Here is a 21,040-nt window from a genome sequence, read left to right on the forward strand (position 1 = left end):
GCATACAGGTTGAAAAAGTATGGAGATAGATCATGTGATTGTCTAATTCAAAATGGCCTATGACAAGCTATCACAGCTTGCCAATTCTTTTATTAATTACATTTTCTTTTTAAAAAGTTCTAATTTTCCTCCATTCATACTTCTTATAATTAAAATAATTATTACTTCAAATAATTAAAGTGTGGCTATTTGCAACTCTTCCTCTTAATTTGTGTTTCCCAATTTGAGGGCTCAGCCTCCAGTGCTATATCCACTAGTCTTAGTGTGCTCTATTGTTCATAGGTTTTCAAGGCCGATTATTTCAGAAGTGGATGGAAAATCCTTCTTTCTAGTCTGAATTTGGAAGTTGAGCTTTAGTATAATATCTGACACACAATCAATTCACCCAAAAGAGCCGATGAAATAAATTCCATTTGACCCAGCTAGCTATTCCACTGCTAAGAATATACCCCAAGGAAAATAGAACTGAGACACAAATGGAGATTTGAACACTGATGTTCATAGCATCATTTTTCACAAAAGTAAGAACATGAAAACAACCCAAATGTCCATCAACATAAATGCATTGAGAAACTGTGGTACATTCATATGATGGAATACTAATAATAATAATAATACAGTACTCAGGAGTATTATGAAAAATAATATAACATGGGAGGAGAAAGAGAACATAATGCTGAGTGAACTAACTCAGTCTCATAAGGACAAATACTGCATATAAGAACTTTACTGTAAAACTATAAGCATAACTAGTAAAATCTGTATACATGTCCAGAGAGAGGAGGTGAAGGGGCAGAGGGGCAGGGGTGGGGGAGGGGACATCAGATCAAAGAGTTTTGTAGGTGGAGGCATAGAGTGAAAAAATTAAGAAAGATCAGTAGGCTTGATCATAGAGTTGTACAACTTAATGAGTGGAGGGAGGGGTAGGTAAAGGAAAGGAGAAAGATCCAGTGTGAAAAACAATGCATACGAGCTTTATAAGTAAACTAGTATAAAATTAAAATTTTATATAAAAAAGGTTAGTAGGATCCGGAAAATATGGAGTAATAGTAGGTATAGATCTATGGTGATTAATTTTATCACACATACTGTAGGGGAATGGTCATATGATTGAAACACAATGTGAATGAAGTAATGTGTGAAATACAATATATATGAATTTTTAAAACCCTAAAACTAATTTTAAAAACTCAAAAAAAGAACACGTTTGAAGCACTGATGACCAATGATAAAAGACCAAAGGAGCTGTGGGATGAAATCAAGGATATCACACATGAAGAGAAGATAATGTCATTACAAAGACAGAAGGGGAAAAAATCCAAAGCAGGTATCAGAAGAAACTATGAAAACTGCATCAGAGCATCAAGAAGCAAAAACAAAGGGAACAGATGCTGAACTAAAACAGCTCCAGAGAAGATTTCAAAGGTTACCTCAAGAAGACAAAGAAAAGCATTATAATGAAACATGCAAAGAACTGGGATCAGAGAATAGAAAGAGAAGAACTTGCTCAGCATTTCTCTGACTCAAAGAATAGCTTGCCTCCAGAAACTATGAACTTAGAGTAACGATGAAAGTTATACAAGTATTCAGGTCTTTCGTTCATAAGGTCACTATGAGTCGCCTATGACACGACAATAACAGCAAACAACAGTTTAAAGGTTCAGTCCTTGGGAAATGGAATCATGCTGAAAGAAATGGAAGGTCAGAAAAGAAAAGATGATCCTCAACACAATGGATTGATATGGTTACTGAAGCAATGGGCTTGAGTGTGTCTCGGATTGTGGGGATGGTGTAGGATAGGGCAAGGTTAGAACTGTTGTTCACAGAATTGCTGTGAGTCATAGCGAGAGCTCTGTTGGCCCAGTGGATAGGAAGTTACGCTACCAAGCCAAAGGTGGGTGATTTTAATCTGCGGCCCTCAGGTCTAGTTTTAATTGGTTTTAGTCAAATATTCTTCTAAGTGGTATAGCACTGATCTGTCCATTTACTGTACAGAGGTAACTCACGGTTGTTGTGATGCTAAACATTGTGACACTGATGTGTCAAATGTGATAATGGTTACCCATGGTGGACAATGTTTGGTGAAGCTTCCCGATTAAAACAAGCTTGGAAGCAGGAGTGGCATCCATTTCCAAAATACCTTGTCTCCAGAAACTCTATGAACTTAAAGAAACAATAAAACTTATACAAGCATTCAGGTCTTTTGTTCATAGGATCACTATGAGTCATCCACAACTCGATGACACTTAACAACAACAACAATGTGTTCAACATTTTTAAAATCTTATGATGTAGGGAGCTCTGGTGGCCTAGTGGCAAGAAGCTGCACTGCAATTCCAGAGGAACACGGTTCGAATCCACCAGATGCTCTCTTCTGGAGCAGGAGGGGCAATCTCCTCCTGTACCAGTCAGATTTGATTTGATGGTACACACACAAAAAATAATAAAATGAAATTTAAAAAAAATCTTATGACGTACTGTGAACTTTTCTTGTATGTGAACTTACTATCATAAATGCTGGCTGCATATCCTTGTTCCTCCCATCAAGATAAGCGGTATTTTTATTATTAATGGTATTTATATGTAATTGGTGTAACTGGACACACCATCAAGAAAGATCAATCATTAGTAAAAAAAGGATCAGGAAAAGCCTCATTAATGTGTTCAAATATGTCACAGATCATGGAGGTGGTACAAGAAGAGAAAACATTTCATTCTCTTACTATTGGGCTGTCACAAGTGAGTGCTAACTCAACAGCAACTGATAAAAATAGCATAATTAAAATCATTTTAAGCAGATTTCAAATTAATATCCGTGATGCTTTATAAAGAAAGAGCTAAAATTCCTTCACAACATAAAGGACATCTTTAAATTTTAAAATTTAATATTTAACTTGAAAAGTTTTCTTTTTATATTTTAGCATTAGAAAAATAAGAGTTCATCAGATTGTTTGTCTGAAAATAAAACTAAAATGGCAGGCAGGGGCAGGAAAGAAGGACAAACAGACACCAACAACCTCGTGAGGATGCAGGAAGAGAGCTGTGAAAAGAAAACTGCAACCAAGATTATGAAACAAAACGTGCATAAATTGTTGAATGAGAAACTAATTTCCTCTGTAAACTTTCACCCAAACCACAATTTTAAAAAGAAATGGAAAGAATATAAAATTATGCAACTATGATTACTTAAGATTATGGAGAGGACATGGATGAAGACCAACAATATTTGGGTGAAAATAATGTCTACTCTTGACATTGCTAAATATTTCTGAATTTCTTTTCTTTTTTTCTGGTTTCTTTTGAAGCTTGGGCATACTATTTATGTAAAAGGGGTAAATTTTCATTTTATTCATGGTTTTTAACATTTTATTCAAGCCAAGTGTTGTCAATGCACACTTACCCGGCATTGTTGCTGACTGCAGTGAGCCCTTTCACGCCCGTCTTCAATAAAGCTCCTATAAGATTCTCTGGAATTCCACAGAGTCCAAAACCTATAATAAGTGCAACAGTTAAAACTATTTCCTTCGGGGAAACATGCGTGTTATTCTTTTTAAAAAATTTTTTTGTGTTACTCTTTTTACTAGAAAAATTTTTTAAATCAAGCACACTATTAAGTTTATAAAGTCTCAGATGATCTCAGTAACTCAACACACATCTGTATTCAAGTACCTTGCATCATCATTGCACAACACAAAGCATCCCTGTCAAGTCTTTAAATCCTCAGTACAAAGCCAAGTGCAATCAGCTACACATTGCTTATCTTGTACAAAAGCACCCATCTATTACTGCCCCACTATAAAGTTCAACCTTTCTACAGTAACTTCCTCAAGCGTAGATGTTTTATTTGTTCAAGTAGCTTCTGCAGAATTGAACATCTGTGCCAGCATCTTTCTTTTTTTTAAACGTCTTCCTCAATACTCCAAAGTATTGTGTTTAAAGAGAACATTCAGTGGCAGTATCTGAATGAATAAATGAATGGAAAGCTGTCCTGAAAGCAGGCCTCACATTCTGTGACCAAAGAGCCTAGGAATTCGAAGAAATGTCTAAAAGTCAGCCCACAAATGTAATGACTCACAAAGTCAGTTCTTCTAAAAGACATTCCAAACATGAAGGAGCAACAGAATTTAAGGTGTGTTCAACAAAAGACAGAGGCCTGCGTGTTTCCCGCCCTGTGATATAAGGAGTGGCTGGAAGTGAGCCAATGTGATCAATGCAAACATTTCAAGTTAAAGACAACGCCCAGGGTTCTAGTATAGTGAGTTAGTTCACCACAGAGGGTTTTAATTTTTTTAATACTTCACCTTTTGAAAATAATAGGGAGCAAGAGGAAGGAAAGAATTAAATACTAAGTTTTCTAAACTTTCCGGAAGAGGACACTATAATCATAAACTAATTACCATTTTGAATACTTTTTCTAATCTATACAACATTGCCATGTGGTTTCAGGAATACCCTAAAAATAGAAGGCAACGACCATAAAAAGGAAAGCAATGTTGTCACTCACCACCAACCAGAATCGTTGCACCATCTGGGATGTCTTTGATAGCTTCTACTGGATCCGAGTAAAATTTAGTATGATGACGACTGCTTGTGGAAAAGTAACAAACACAACCCTGAAACAATCAGAATATGGTCTGAAATGAGTAATTGTTTAGAGATACAACTTTAACTTGCATGTATAGCAAATTATACATGTTGTTGTTGTCGTCGTTGCTGTTGTTACGTGCCATGGAGTGGCCTGTGACTCATAGCAACCTTATGTACAACAGCCCTAAACCCTGTTCTATCTTATTGCCTCTGACACATCTATTCCCATTACCCCAGACATTGAATCAATCCATCTCATGGAAGGTCTTTTCCTGCACTGTCCCTCCACCCTCCCAAGCATGAAGTTCCTCTCCAGGGACTGGTCCCTCCTTGCAACATGCCCAAAGTGTGTCAGATGAAGCTTAAGAATCCTTGCTTCCAAGGAGCATCCTGGTTTAACCCTCTCCAGGCTGAACTTGTTTGTTCTCTTGGAAGTCCATGGTATATTCAATACTCTTCTCCAACACCACAGCTCAAAGGCATCAATTTTCCTTCTATCATCCTTAGTCATTGTCCAATTCGCTGATGTATAGCAAGTGATTGCAAGACCATGGCCTTCTTAGTCTTCAGGTGCATCTTAGTCGCCACACTGATATCATTGCTCTTCAGGACACTGGAGAGGTCTCTGACAGCAGACTTTCACAATGCAATGTCTTTTAATTTCCTGCCTGCTAGTGCCAAAAGTATTTATTGTAGAGCCAAGCAAACTAAAGCTGCTAACAATCTCAATCTCTTCACATCTATCACAATGCTGTCTGTCAATCAGTCTGATGGTGAGAATCTTTGTTTTCTTGATATTGAGCTTCAATCCATATTGAAGGCTGCAGTCATTGACCTTCTGCAGCAAAAGCTTCAGGTCCTCCTCACTTTCAGCAAGCAGGGTTGTGTCATCTGCATAATACAGATGTTGATGAGTCTTCCTCCAATCTTGATGTCACATTTCTCCTCATAGAGCCCAGCCTCCCAGATAATCTGTTCTGCATATAGACTGAAAAGGTATATATATATTTTGTTGTTAACTGCTGTCGAGTTGACACCAACTCATAGAATCTTTATATCCTTCCCTACAGCCTCGGCTGTGTGATATGAATTATTCTTGTTGTATACAGTCGAGCTGGAACCAACTCATAGCTGCCCTTTCAGGAGGTTTTCAGAGGCAGTTTAATTATATATTTTATCTCTCCTGCAGGGCAGCTGCTGGATTTGAACTGAGTGCCTTTGAGACTGTAGAGCAGCTCCTTACCACCAGGCCATCAGAGCTCCCTTGATATGAATGGTGTTCTCAAAAGCAATGAGTATAGCATGATCTATCACTTGCTATCCATCTGAACAGTAAAGAAAAATAAGAATAAATGCCTTTGAGGTATAGTGTTGAAGAAAAGCAGTGAATATCCCATGGACTGCCAAGAGAACAAACATGTATGTTTTGGGAAAAGTGCAGCAGCCAGAGTGCTCTTTGGAGGCAAGAACGGTGAAGCTTTATCTCGCATACTTTGAGCATGTTGCTAGAAGAGGCTATTCCTTGGAGAGGAACACCATGTTTGGAAAGGTGGAAGGTCAGTGAAAAAAAGGAAGATGAGATGGATGGACATAGTGACCACGGCAATGGGCTCAAGTGAGTCAGAGATGCAACAGGACAGGACAGGACTCAGATCTGTTGTTCATAGGATCACTGTGATTTGTACTCAACTCAAAAGCACCTGACAACAACACAGCCTGAATACCATAAATACCCACATATGCTTGATCTAGTTGTTGGGGATCACAGAATGATTCTTCTTATCAACTGGACTGTGTTCTCTAAAAGTTCTAACCTAAGTGAGTGTGCATAAAAAAGAACCTGTGGGGAAATAAAGGTTTATATTCTAGTGTTATAGCAGAAAATGGAGAGATTTAAACACTCAGACAATACTGGAGATTAACAAACCTTTTACTATGTGTGGGTCAAGAACCTCAGCTATTGTCCAAACTGTTCTGACCCTGAGAAGAAACAAAGATTGGGTTTATATACAGAAATTGGTGTTGGAGGTTACACAAAGTTCACTGAGGTTGGTGGTTGAGATTTCTTTCCATTTGGGAGTCTTGATTGTTTCTGACTTCTCTTGGGTCTCCAGGCCCCAGGCAAGGTATAGGATGTAGTCAGGGAGTAATAACCATGTTGGGTCAGCATGTGCTGGGAAACATAAAGCTCAGTGACACATATTATTGCTGAAATTAATAAGGCATACATCTCCTAAAATGAGCAAAATGGCTCCTCTGATGCTAACATATAAAACGACTTCTCTAATGCTTAGCATTTAAGCTGCTTCTACACTATCAATCAAGTCATACCAGAAGAGGGTCCTAAACATAATCACTTTTGAGTGATGTCTTATGAAAAGAGCAGAAGAGAGAAAGAGGGGAAAGAAGAGGCCAATGAAGTTGACCAGGATGAATGGTTAAACATTCGGCTGCTTACTAAAATGAAGGTTAGCCACCAGCTGCACCACAGGTGGAAGGTGTAACAGTCTGCTTCTATAATGATTGCAGCCTTGGGAACTCTATGGGATCATTTTATTCGGCCCTATAGGGTCATCATGACAAAAGAAGAACTGATAACTTTGAGTTGTGGTGCTGGAGAAGAGTCTTGAACATACCATGGACTGTCAAGAAAACAAATCTGTCTGTCTTGGAGAGGGTGAAACCAAGTTTCTCCTTGGAGGCTAGCGTTTTGAAGGTCTGGCTCACATACTTTGGGCACATGGCCAGGAGGGATGGATGGTTCATGCTTTGAAGGGTGGAGAGACAGCACAGGAGAGGAAGACCCTGGATAAGCTGGATTGACAGACTACCTGGGGCAATGGGGGTAGGTATGTCGGAATCAGTGAGACTGACTCAGGACAGGGCAGGCTTCAGACATAGTGTCGCTGTGAGTTGCGGGCAATTCGATGGCACATAAAAACAACAAGAGGGTCATCATGATTTGGAAGTGAACCAACGCATGTGTTTATTTGCTTTTTTCAGTGAGCATTCATTAATAATTGGTTTCAAATTGTCTCCTTCAAACTCTTCTTTTTTTTTTCACTTCACCCCAACGTGGACAAGAAAGATTAAAAAATAGACTCTGCCGCAGTCAGTCAGTCTCCTTCACATCCACTGTCTAATCAACCTTGAAAAGAGCAGGAAGAAAGTAACACCAGGGTCCTGAATGCTGCCGCCACACACTCCCCATAACTGCTGGAAGCTCACATCTGTCCAGAAGGACAGTACCCAGGGGAAACAAGTTAACAGCCAAAAGGACTTTTTAAAATAAAAATAATTTTTTTTAGAATTAGTTTCTATCACTCCTTTATACCTCCAAGAAGAATCCCTTTCAGAAAAACGTCAATTAGTTACCAGTTGCTGGGTTGTCTCTCCTAACCCTCCCATACTTCCCTGGCAGTCATAAATGAATACTTCTGTCACCTTGTAAACCTTCCCTTAGCTTCTTATAATACTGGACTCATACAATATTTGTATTATAAGTAACTAACCAAAGGCACATGTTCAATTGGGTAAAATCCACTATAACTCAGGTCAACTGCTATCCTACTCATAGTTAAGCTCCCACTGAGTTTCTAAGGCTGTAACTCTTTCCTGAAGGAGACTGCGCATCTTTATCCAGAGGAATGCTGTTGTTGATTACCTTCAAGTCCAGCAGGACTCATTGTGACCCTTGAACAAAAGGCCTAAAGTCTTTCTATAACTATTGACATTTATCCACATTCATGGGGTTTCCGGAGGCATGTTGTTTGTGGATGCCACTCCTGCTTCCAAATCTTCCGTTAGCATCCAGACACGCTACTAACTACATTAGCTGGGCTCCGTAAGTTGGGTGAAGGGAAAGACAGTCCATAACAAGGGAACGATCAGCACAATGTTGTTATTTATTGTCATCAAGCCAGAACCAAAGCAGAGCTGGCCCTCCAGGGGGTTTACAGAGGCTGTAAATCACACAGGAACAAGTACCCATCGGAGCAGCTGGTGGTTTCGAACCTAATGGTCTCTCTACACAACATGCCCCTCTCTGTGATTTTTAAAAGCCATTCTTTACTCTGTGAACACACGCCTCAGAACAGTCAACCATCCAAGACCAAAAGAAAACACAGGAGGCAGGAAGCGTCCAGGGAGAAAGAAACAAAAGGTGTGTAAATCTAGTAACTCAACTCATTGTAGTCAAGTCAGAACCAATGCACAGCTGACCCTCCAGTAGGCTTTCAAAGGCTGTGCACCTCACAAGAGAAGATTGTCCATCTGTCTCCCAAGGAGCCACTGATGGATTCAAACCGCCAGAAAGGCACACCCTTTGAGTCAGTGCAATATTCAATGGACTATCCTACCAGAGCTCCCTAAATTGAACAGAAATTAATTTACTATGTTAACTTTCACGCAAAATACAATTTAAACACACACATACACCCCAAGAACCATCAAGCACATTCTACTAATATTTCATTATTTACATGTAACATATCTTTATGAGTTTCCTTTTTTTTAAAATTTTTGTGTAACTTTGCTGTCTTTATTTCCACGTAAAGGTCAAGAGTCAAAGTCTTAGCAGGAAAAGGAAGGAAATGAAAGAATTCAGCTCCACCTAAACAGTCTAACATGTGTTCACTGGCCTAGGGATAGTATCTCTGGGTTTAAATCCTGGACACCTACTGGATATGACTTCAGCCCTCATGTGTTGCCTCCAGTAAGGTTTCTTGCTGACCCAAACAACCCAAAAGCTTTGAGTCTCCAATGTTCAAATCTGCCAGTATCTCTGAGGGAGAAAACTGGGCAGTCAGAACTAACTTGACAGCAGTGAGGTTTTCTGAACAAATAGTCTACAGATGAAGTCACCCAGAATCCCACAAACAGGAAATCATAAGAAAACTTATTTCCCCTGGAGGCTCCTTCAGCCTGCAAAGAGAAACAAAAACATATAACCTTAGACTCTGCTGCATTCCTTCCTTCACTGTTGATTCAGCTGATAATGTCATAGTGCTTTCATTAAACAGAAATGCTGAGGAGAATGTCTCTCTCGGCCCTTAGCTACCCCCTACAAAAGTCTAATACCTCAGAAGTATGTTAGGGAAAACATGTTCCATATGTACTCAAGCAATAAGCTGTTGTTGTGTACCACCAAGCTGGAACTAACCCATAGCTGACCTCCTGTGGGTTTTCAGAAGCAGTTAATCACACGGAAGACTCATATATCCATCATATACAATGATTCAAGAAAAGGAAAATTCATAAGCAGTGTGACATTTTTCAACATTCATATATTGATTTAATGTCTTAATATTTATTATCTATTTGTTAAACTAATAAAATGATATCTCTTTACTAAGCTCTCAACAATTACCGGCCCCAGGAAATTTACTAGTGTGGAAGACAGTGTGGCATTATGGACCATCCTTGGAGTAAAAAATACCATTTCAAATTTCACTTACAAATGTGCAAATTTCTTAAGATACTTAATGCTACTAAACTTCTTTTGGGGGACTATAGGCAAGAGATCACTTTCTCGAGTGATATATTGAGTTGCTAACCAGAAGGTTTGCATTTCTAATTTACCTACGCATCCCAGAGCTGAGCAATGACTAAGAATAACAGAAGAATTGGTGACTTTGAATTGTGGTGCTGGAAAACACTGAATAAGCCATGGATGGTCAAAAGAACAACAGATAAATCTTGGATAAAGTGGAGATAGCGTGCTCCTTGTTGGCAAATATGGTGAAGCTTCACCTCATTTACTTTGGGCATATTGCTGAGAGGTTATTCCTTGGAGATGGACGTCATGCTTGGGAAGGTGGAGGAATGGCGAAAGAGAAGAAGATCCTCAAGTAGGTGGACTCACATGGTGTCTGCAGTAATGGGCTCAAGTGTGTCAGAGATTGTGAGGATGGCACAGGTTAGGACAGGGTTCAGGTCTGTCGTTCACAGGATCACTAAATCATATTCAACTTGATGGCACCCAACAACAACATCAAAAACAAGTCCTTCAAGGGCGGAAGGTGAGCAGTTTTCATAAAGATGTACAATCTTAGAAACTCAATGAATGGAACCTATGAGTTAGAATTGACTTACCAGCAGTAAGTTTGAGTTTGGGGTTTAATTTCTAAAAGGACAGAAAACTATCTCTCAGAGTATTCCTGGGTCGTGGAGGAACCTAGGGGTGTTAGTTTCCTTTACGCACTAACTCATTGTCCTTGAGTCAGAATAGAATCATAGCAGACTGCCAGTGGGTTTTCAGAGGCTGTAAATTACATGGGAGGAGACTGTCCAGCTTTCTCCCATAGAGCCACTGGCAGATCAGAACCACTGTTAGGTTGTCAGGGCAAGTCTCCGCTGACCACACCATGAGAGCTCCCTAAGTTCCCTTTAAGGAATGCAGTCTTTAACATTCTCCACCACTGCTGTAATGTGTCACCTGTACTTCAATATTTCAATCTGTCTCTTCTTTCTCTTACATTCTTCCCTCCCCATGGGTTTTCTATAAAGTTTTGTTTTCAAGAGGACTTGACCTAAACTATAGCAAATGAATCCATGTAGCCTTTGTTGAGGGTTTTCACAAAATGAGTCATAGCTTTAAGATTACTTGAGCACATTCATTTAAAATGCAATTAAATGACAGTTTCCAAATTGCCACCTGGGACACTCAGTGGGTACTGGGGCAAGCAGACAGCGGGGCAAAGAGGAAGCAGGATATCTAAGGCTTTACAGGAACCTAAAATCCATAGCATTGTGCAATGCCGAGGTCTGCAGTGGAGCCCTGATTGCATTCATTCTTCGCAAAGAATGGGAATTTGCGTTCTTTCCAACCAGTAAACCAGTCAGTTGGCTTTACCTTCAGGGTGGATGCAGTCAAAAGTGGATCATGGCTGCAAGAGAGCTGTGAGAGGCACTGCTGACCTCTAAGTCAGAGGACCCGAGAACTTCTTCTCCAGTGTGTCTTTTTTTTTTGCCTTTATAAGGTTTTTTAATTTAGTTTTATTTTATTAATTTTAATTAACATTTACAGAGATTTTGGATTTCCATCCATTTAGTGTGTCTTTCATGATTCCTGAGTCACAGCTGCACACATGAGGGAACTGGGTAGTGGGAACTCCAGAACCAATCCTGTAAACCTTCAAATCTACAGATTTTTATGGGTACCAATTGTGGTCTTCGGCGCACTTCTATAGTCCCACCTGCAACAGCGATGGGCTGGAACGACCTCTGATTACAGTCTGGTGATGATTTGCTTTGTCTTCAAATCTTAAGAAAGCAAGCTGCTGCCATGATTTAGGGGAATCCTTTGGGCACCATGTTGATGGTGGATTCCCCCACGAGGAAATTGCTGTGTGTCTAATTTATGTCTTATAAAAGAGTCTCTATAAAATGTGTTTGCATCTGGTGTGTCTTTTTCTCCTTGCATTGGTCAATCTGTCAACACATTTACTAGGTTCTTCAAAGGCTGAGTCAAAGGAACTGCCTAGTGCTTAAAGTAGAGCCCTCAAGGGAGGCCTTTCACCTGGGATTATTTATTCTCTTAATTGGCTTCTTCCCCGTTCAGTCTTCCTGTCTCTGAGAGTCCAGGAACTGTCACGTTTCTACTAACACCTAAGAACAGACAAGGAAATAGGGGGGGAAAAAAATAAAACAAGTGCCAAAAAACCCACAGAAAACCCCAACAAACTGCCTCTGATAATCTTTTTTTCTTGTTGTTTTTGTTAAGACTCATATGAACAAAAGTCCTCAACACTTGTATGACTTTCATAGTCTCTCTAGATTCCTAGGGTTTCCAAGAGGCAAGCTATTATGGAAGTGGATGTCACTCCTGCTTCCAAGCTTGTTTTAATCGGGGAGCACCACCAAACACCGTCCACCATGGGTAACCATTCTCGCATTTGACACATCAGTGTCACAGTGTTCTACTGCACAGCAACCACAAGTTACCTCTTTCTTTTCTTAGATAACTGAATTCAAAGGGGAACGTTACCCCTTTTAAAATGACTTCTCAAAAAAAAACCCTCAATATCATCTAGGTGAAACCAATTCATAGTTGACCCTCTAGCAGGTTTTCAGAGGTTGTAAATCACACAGGAGGAGACTACACACGTTCTCCTTCAAAGCTGCCAGTGTATTCGAACCACCAGAGAGGTGCCACCTTGGGGCTAGCAGTCAACAGCCCCCTACTGAATGTGCCACCAAAGCTCATCACTGACTGACTTCTGCTTTGTATAAAAGGAGTGCTGGTGGTAAGTGCGTTCGATTTGAGGCTCCACAGGATAAAGCAGAGGCAGTCTGCTCCAGTAACGTTTTACTGCCATGGAAACCAGACGGAGAGTCACCTAGATGGAGAGTTATTCTAAGAGGGAATTGGCTCAAGGGCAGCTGGGCTGGGTTACCTTTGCTCCCTCACTCACTGCTGCCCTCACCTCTTTCATCTAATTTCTCTTTCCTTGCCTTTCAATGCAAAATGTACCTATTAAACCTTCTGACAAGGTCAGCTTCAGATACTTTGCTTGAAGGTATTTATTATTTTTTTAATTCTTTCCACAAAAATTCACAAAGCAAACAAACCACTTTTTATCTTTACATAAATCTTAGTAATACAGAACTATGCACCTAAGTGATTATTTACCTTGTCACCTTATAGTTAAATAAACTAAGACATAGGAAAGCTGATATCATCCACTCAAATTCCCAGGTTTGATAAACAGCAGTGGGGAGGGGAGGTCTCCAGATGGGAAGTCAGGACACTGACGACAGGAAAAAAGTGATGTGATGGTGGATACAAAACACAGACCTGCAAGGAGTATGCTCAGCTGCCAAGAAGAGGGGCTGGTGGTGGTGGTGTTATGTGCTGTTAAGTTGACTATGACTCATCATGACCCTATAATCAATGGATCTGAACCCTGCCCTAACCTGTATTATCATCATTCCTGATATACTTGCTTGGTCAAAACATAAAGACTTGCAAGGAGTATGGGAATCAGCAGCCAAGAAGAGAGGCTGATGACTTGCACTGAAGTGTTCTAGCTTTCCAGAAGTGGCTATTAAACCTGAGGTCTAATATTTATGTTCATCTAAATGAGGGCAATTAGGGAGTCATACTGTGAACTGCTGAACATAGGATCACTCACTATACATTGCAAGTGACTCAATGGCACATAACAACAATAACATACTATGACAGGTTTGGAAGCAGGAGAGGCATCCACTTCGTCAATTACATTCCTCTGGAAACTATGAACTTTGATAAATGTCATAGTTGTAGAGGGGCTTCAGGCCTTTTGTTCATAGGGTCGCTGTGAGTCGTGCTCAATTCAAAGACAGTCAACAACTGTGACAAATGAAGGATCTCAGGGGGAACTGCTGATGCAAGCAAATCTCTAACAATAGTGGGCTGGTTTTTGTTCTTTGGGTTTCTTTTCTCTTTTTGGCTTTTATGTTATTGTGTTTTGTATTTTGTTGGTTTTGTGTTGTTTGGGGTTTTTATAATTTCTTGGTGTGCTCTGATTTCAAGAGAACATGTACATTTTGAGGGGACACAGACTAAAGGGCGATTAATTCCGCAAGGTAGGTCAGAAAGGTTGAAGAGTTCCCTGGGAAGAAAATCCCTAAGAAGCACAGGGATTACAGACAGAGGGAGGTGCAAAGTAAAGTTCCAGAGGTGGGAAAGAGCTTGGCAAGTTCACGCTGGGACCTGCAGAATCATGTCCCAGAAAGAGGAGCTCATCCAGACCAGACTGGAGGAGGCTGTAAAACGCACTAAACCACACAAAAGGGTTTTCGCTTCAGCTTTCAGTGAGGAAATGTCATTACACCTTTTTAAACACAGACATGTAACAACTCTCATACAGGAACCTAAACCATAAAAGTAGTGTGGGGTTAGGCTGTCATATTCATTTATCCATTGTTGTTGTTTTGTACTGTAGAGTCAGAACTGACCCAAAGCTGACTCTTCAGTGGGTTTTCCGAGCCAGTTAATCACATGGGAAGAGACTGCCCATACTTTCCCCCATGGAGCAGCTGCTGGCCTCAAACGACGTGCCTTCACAATTGGTGCACAGCTTCTTGCCACTAGGCCACCATAGTTCCATTATTCATTAGCTCCAAAATAGTAATTTTGTCCTACTTTACTTGGGCCTATAATCAACATCTTTGGTAGCAGCAGTCAAGAAATCAAAAGACAAGTTGTAAGGACAAAATTTGTTTTCAAAGACCTCTCAAGAGTTCTAAAGAGTAAGAATGTCAGTTATAAGACTAAGGAATGCCTGATCCACGCCATGCTATTTTCAATTGCATCCTATGCACATGAAAGTTGGACAATGAATAAGGATGGTAGAAGAAGAATCAATGCCTTTGAGTTGTGATATGGATAAAAAGTATTGAATATCCCACAGACTACCAAAAGAAAGGGGGGAAATAGAGCTGAACCTTCAATATGGGTTGTTATCATTATGAGTTGTTGAGTCACGTGCAACACACATCGATCCTTTGTACAACAGGTCTGAAATCTGTCTTATCCTTAGCCAATCTCACGATCTCTGACACAACAACCCCTGTTACCTCGGTCACTGTGTCAAACCATCTCATCTGGGGTCTTCCGCTCCCTCACTGCCCCTCCACCTTTCCAAGCATGATGTCCTTCTCCAAGGACTGGCCCCTTTTGGTCAAGTGCCCAAAGTATGTGAGACAGCTTCAAAATCCTTGCCTCTAAGGAGTGTCTTGGTTTTAACCTCTCTAGGATACACCTGTTCTCTTGGCAATTTGTGGTATATTATTCAAGACCTTTCTCCAACACCACAACTCAAAGGCATCAATTCTTCTAGCATCCTTACTCATTGTCCAGTTCTCTGATGCATAGCACGTAATTGCAAAGATCATGGCTTGGATCAGGTGCACCTTAGTCTGTAGACTGACACTATTGCTCCTTAGCATTCTGGAGAGGTCCCTGACAGGAGACTTTCCTAATTCAATTCATCTTTTGATTTCCTGGCTACTAGTAACAAGAGGATTGACTGTGGAGCCAAGCATTCTGAAGCTGTTAACAATCTCAATCTCTTCTATCATGATGCTGCCAATTGGCCCAGTGGTGAGAATCTTTGTTTTCTTGATGTTCAGCTTCAACCCATATTAAAGGCTGTAGTTCTTGACTTTCTGCAGCAGACTTCCTCCTAAGGTTCTCCTCAGTTTCAGCAAGCAAGATTGTGTTATTTGCATAGCACAGAGGTTGTTGATGAGTCTTTCTCCAATACTAATGCCATACTCCTCCTCATAAAGCCCAGCTTCCAGAATGATCTGTTGTGCATATAGATTGAAAAGATATGGTGATAGGATGCATCCCCCACATACACATTTTCTGATTTTGAACCATTCAGAATTTTCTTGCTTTGTTCTGATGACTGCTTCCTGGTCCAAGCATAGGTTTCACACAAGCACAATCAAGTGTTCTGAGATTCCCATTCTTCTCAAGGTTAGCCACAATTTGTTGTGATCCACACAGTCAAATGCCTTGGCAAAGTCAATGAAACACATGAATGAAGCAAAGATCCATTTAACATTGATTAGAATGCCCCTAGTGCCATGGCCTCTTCTAAACCCCACTTGTACATCTGGAAGTTGTTTGTCAATGTACTATTCCAACCATTGTTGGATAATCTTCAGCAGGATCTTGCTTGTGTATGATATTAGCAATTTTGTTCTATAATTTCCACACCGTAGAATGACATTTTTTGGAATACAAATAAATATGATTCTCTACCAGTCAGGTGACCAAGTAGTTGTCCTTCAGATTCTTGGCACAACCTGGTGAGTGCGTCCAAGGCTGCATGTTTGTTGAAATATGTCAACTGATAGTTCATCAATTCCTGGGGCTTTGTTTTTTGCCAATTCTTTCAGTGTAGCTTGTACTTCCTCATTCATTGTCATTTCTTCTAGATCATATGCTGTTTCATTGAAATTGTTCTGTATCAGACTTCCCTCTTCTTTTGATGCTTCCTGGATCATTCAACATTCTGCCCAAAGCATCCATAAGTACTGCAACTCAAGGCTTGAATGTGTTTTTCTGTTTCTTCAGCTTAAGAAATGCCAAGTGAGTTTGTCTCTTTTGATTTTCTGACTCCAGTTCTTTGCACATTTCATTGTATTACTTTGTTTTGTCTTCTTGTTATACTTCAAAATAAAAAAAAATTCTTCAGAACTCCTACCAATAATCAGTGTAAAATAGAGAAAGTACTGAAGTTACCAAGGATTTCATTTTACCTAGATTGATAATCAATACTACAGAGCATCAGTTGAGAAATAAGATGACTTATTGGACTGAGAAAAGCTGCTGAAAATGACTTCTTTACAGTGTTAAAAAGCAAAGATGTCACTTTGATGACTAAAGTATGCTGAACCCCAGCCATGATAGTTTCAATTGCTTCAAATACATGTAAAAGGATGGACAAGGAAAAAGGAAGATAAAAAAAAAGTCTTTGAATTACTTTTGAAGAATGATAGTGAAAACTGAATACACTATGAACTGTCAGATGAATGAACAAATTTCCTTGCAATAATTATAACTTCTAAGAAGGAAAGTTAGTGAGACTTCTCACATATTTTGGATATGTTATCAAAAGAGGCAAGTCCCTGAAGGATATCATGCTTCGTATACTTGTTGTTAAGCATGTTCCACTGAGTTAGAACCAACTCATATCTGATCCTCCAGCGGGTTTTCAGGGGCAGTTAATCACATAGGAGGAGACTGCCCAACCTTCTCCTGTGGAGTAGCAGGTGGATTTGAACAGAGTGCCTTTGGGAATGCAGTGCAGCTTCTTACCATTAGGCCACAAGCGATCCCTTGGAAAACTGTTTTGATGTGTACCATCAAGTTGAACCGACCCATAGCTGACTCTTTTGTGGGTTTTCAGAGACAATTAATTACACAGGGGGAGACTGCCCATCTTTCTCCCATAGAGCAGTTGGTGGCCTCAAACCACATGACTCTGGGACTGCAGCACAGCTTCCTACCACTAGGCTACCAGAGCTCCCTTGGTATACTAGTTCAGTGAAAAAGATGATACTCAACAAGATGGACTGACACAGGGGCTGCAGCAAGGGGCACAAGCAGAGGAGCGATTATGAGGAGGGCTCAAGACGAGACAGCATTCAGTTATACTGTATATAGGATCACTATAGTCAGCCTCCAGAAACTATGAACTTGGAGAAATGATGAAAGTTATACAAGTGTTCAGGTCTTTCAGTCATAGGATTGCTATGAGTCATCTACAACTCAATGGCACTTAACAACAACAAGAGAGCTCTGTTGGCCTAGTGGATAGAAAGTTATGCTATCAAGTCAAAGGTGGGTGATTTGAATCTGGGGCCCTCAGGCCTGGTTTTAACAGGTTTTGGTCAAACATTCTTCTAAGTCATATGGCACTGGTCTGTCCATTTGCTGTACAGCGGTAACTTGTGGTTACTGTGATGCTGAACACTATGACAATCATGTATCAGATGTGATATCGGTTACCCATGATGGACAGTGTTTGGTGGAGCTTCCAGATTAAAACAAGCTTGGAAGCAGGAGTGGCATCCACTTCTGAAATAACCTGCCTCTGGAAACTCTATAAACTTGGAGAAATGACGGATGTTATACAAGTGTTCAGGTCTTTCATTCATAGGGTTGCTATGACTCATCTACAACTGGATGGCACTTAACAACAACAACAGTCAGAACTGCTTCAACAGCACCTAACAACAACATACTAAATAATGGAGAACCTGATTTTAGAACTAAAATAAATAAAGCAGATGTTGTCCCTGCTGTGATAAAGCTTACAAACTAATGTGTTCACTAAATAAACCTAAGCATCATAATACTCACTTGGCATGCTATCAGGGAGAACTATAACTAGTGTGGTCAAGAGTGGGAAGATCAGCATTGGAAGAATAAGGCAGGATGGCTCCAAGATGTGCAGCTTACACCACCAGATGGAGAGTAGTGCTATTCACCACAATGAAAGAAAAGTTTTAAAAGGAGAACTACTTTGGGGCTGGTTCAATATGATTGAGAAAAAGTTTGCATTGTTGAAAACAATCCAGGTGGTGTTGACCAGTAAGCAGCCATTGTTGAAGGGCTCACTGCTACGGAGCTAAGTCCCCACTGGGCTTCCAAGGCGCTAAATTTCGTGGGAGTAGATCGCTCATCTTTCTCCCATAGAGCTGCTGGTGAATTTGAACCACCAGGGAGGCGCTGCCTCCCAACCTACTGGGCCACCAGTGCTCTCTGGGCTGTGGCTTGGGAGTCAAAAACTGGCAAAATGTGGTAGAGTTTCAAGACAGGGAAGGAAGTAAACTGCTAGTAGTAATTTTATGTTTATTTTCCCACTAACAATACTCTGTGGGGAATGGAAAGTAGAATTTAGCGTCTAGTCCTCCCTAGAAAAGATGGGCAATCTCCCACCTGCTATTTTCAGTCTTAGAAACTGGCTGGAGAGTCACAAGTCGATTTCAACTTTATGGCAGTAGCTTTTTAATTCCTTAGGAATGAAAGAGAATTACTTCAAACCTACAGGAAGTGAATTAATTACACTTAGGCAAATAAGTAACTGCCAGGGAAGGGAATGCTCATTGACCTTGGCCCAAGGGTATCTCTATAACCTAGTCTGCATCAACTTGGGCACCAGTAGGAAGCATTCTGACTAATCACATTCCTTTTAATAATGCTTTGTCTATCCAGAGTTATCTGCAAGTACCGAAATGTTTCCTAAGAGCCACTTAAGGGTATAATTATGAGGTCGAGATCATTGCTTAATATTTAGAAAGGATTTGGGAAAGAGAAAACACTGGGACGGGGCAGGGCAGGAGCCCAGAGTGCATGGCACGCTGTCAAACTCAGAATTGGTATTCAATTTACTCACAAACTAAAATCACTGAGTTGGTCAGTTGGATTCATGGAGACTCTACAGGGCAGATAAGAAGTGCCTTAAGGGGTTTCTAAAACGGGGATCTTTACAGAAACTGGCTGCCACATCTCCTGTGGCGCCACTGCTTTAAGTTATGAAGGCCCACCTCAACTGCTCAACTGCTGTGCCACCAAGGCACGCTACACTGTTGTTGCTGTTGTGTGCTATCCAGTCAGAACTGACCCATAGCTGATCCCCCAGCAGGTTTTCGGAGGAAATAAACACAACTTTTTGTTTTCCCTTGCAAGGAAGAGGCCAGCACATTTACTATAAAAGCTAGCTACATGCACCAAACGCTCAGATGCTATATCCCTCAGAGCCAAAGACTCCAGCAAGAACTTTACCAGAGGCTGGTTGAAAGCTCAAGGGGCCAAAGACACAACCACCAACAACACGCGGTGAGAGCGCTTCCGGACAGCAGTGAGGGGGTGGAGGTGGGAAGTCGGCAGTAAAATAAACTGACACCCCTAAACCGGATACTAGCTGTCCCAGGAGACAGAGGCTGGCTCCCAGAGACAGCGCGCGCCTCTAGGTCACCAAGACAGCAGGGCGCCTTCCACGCCAGCACTCCGGGAGAGCTCTCCAAGTCCTGCTTCCAGTCTCTGCCACCACCGCCAGGCACAGCCTTATAGGGAAGAGAAGGGTGGGGAGCAGGATGCCGCTACCGCCGCGCCCAGCAGCCACCCCCTTGGCGCGAAGCTCCTGCCGGGCCTCTGGTAACCTGGCTCGGACGCCGGGCCTCTAAGAAGCTCCTATCCTTAAACTCCTTTTGATAAGGTGCAAACCTATCACCTGCTGCCTCTCCCGTTTGCTCTCCTTAAGCCAGCGTCCCTTTCGTCCCCAGCTGGCTGATAGGGTTCTATCTCAAGGGCGATCACAGTGCGCTGCAGAGACGCGCGCCAGGGAAGCGCCCGCAGGGCGCGGCGGTGCAGCCCGGCGTCCTCCCGCCCTTCTCTGCCCCGCCACCGGCCTCTCTGCCTCATCTCGCCCCACTGGGCATCGATGCCGAGGAGCGGCGGGGTTCCTGGCTGGGCGGGCATCGCTCACAGATGCCAGCGTCGGGGGCGGGAGGGTGCGAGCAGAGGAGGAAGCGCGGGCACCGCTCCGGCTTCCCTCCGTGTTCTTCCGGCGTGCGTGGCCCTCCTGTGCGCGGGTACTTTACCTTGGACCAGGCGCCGCGTGCGGAGGTGCAGAGCCGCAGCCCGGAGGAGAGGAGTTTGAGAGCAGCCATCTTCGGGGTACCCGGACGGAGAAAGCGGAGGGCTGGTGTGCGGGTGTCAGTGTGCTGTGTGCTCTTCACCAACCACGGCCGCGTCACCGAGGAGGGAGGGCGAGAAGGCGCGCGGGGGGCGGGCTGGAGGCTCGACCGTGCGTCGGTGACGTCCGCCGCCTCCAGCGCTCAGCGCCCCTGCACACTGTGGCCGCCCGCTCCCGGGGCTCCTTCGACCTCGATCCTCCGCCCGCCCACCGGGCGCCTTACGGGCCGCTTAACATGTGGGCACTTGCCA

The 21,040-nt window shown here is 41.9% G+C and overlaps 1 protein-coding gene across 1 annotated transcript in view; it reads right to left on the reverse strand.

Moving 5' to 3' along the window:
- OXCT1 (3-oxoacid CoA transferase 1) overlaps window positions 1–20,764 on the reverse strand; it is a 274,702-nt gene extending 253,938 nt beyond the window's left edge. The window contains exons 1-3 of the mRNA XM_006889586.1: window positions 20,695–20,764; window positions 4,505–4,613; window positions 3,401–3,491 (exon numbers count right to left, since the gene is read on the reverse strand). Of these exons, the coding sequence (XP_006889648.1) occupies window positions 3,401–3,491; window positions 4,505–4,613; window positions 20,695–20,763 (269 nt within the window). The 5' untranslated portion in view covers window position 20,764. The remainder of the gene's footprint in view (window positions 1–3,400; window positions 3,492–4,504; window positions 4,614–20,694) is intronic.
- Between the last annotated feature and the right edge of the window lie 276 nt (window positions 20,765–21,040).

Source organism: Elephantulus edwardii, unplaced genomic scaffold (genome assembly GCF_000299155.1).
Source record: "Elephantulus edwardii isolate Elephantulus edwardi_28Jun2011 unplaced genomic scaffold, EleEdw1.0 scaffold00079, whole genome shotgun sequence".
Classification (NCBI taxonomy): domain Eukaryota; kingdom Metazoa; phylum Chordata; class Mammalia; order Macroscelidea; family Macroscelididae; genus Elephantulus; species Elephantulus edwardii.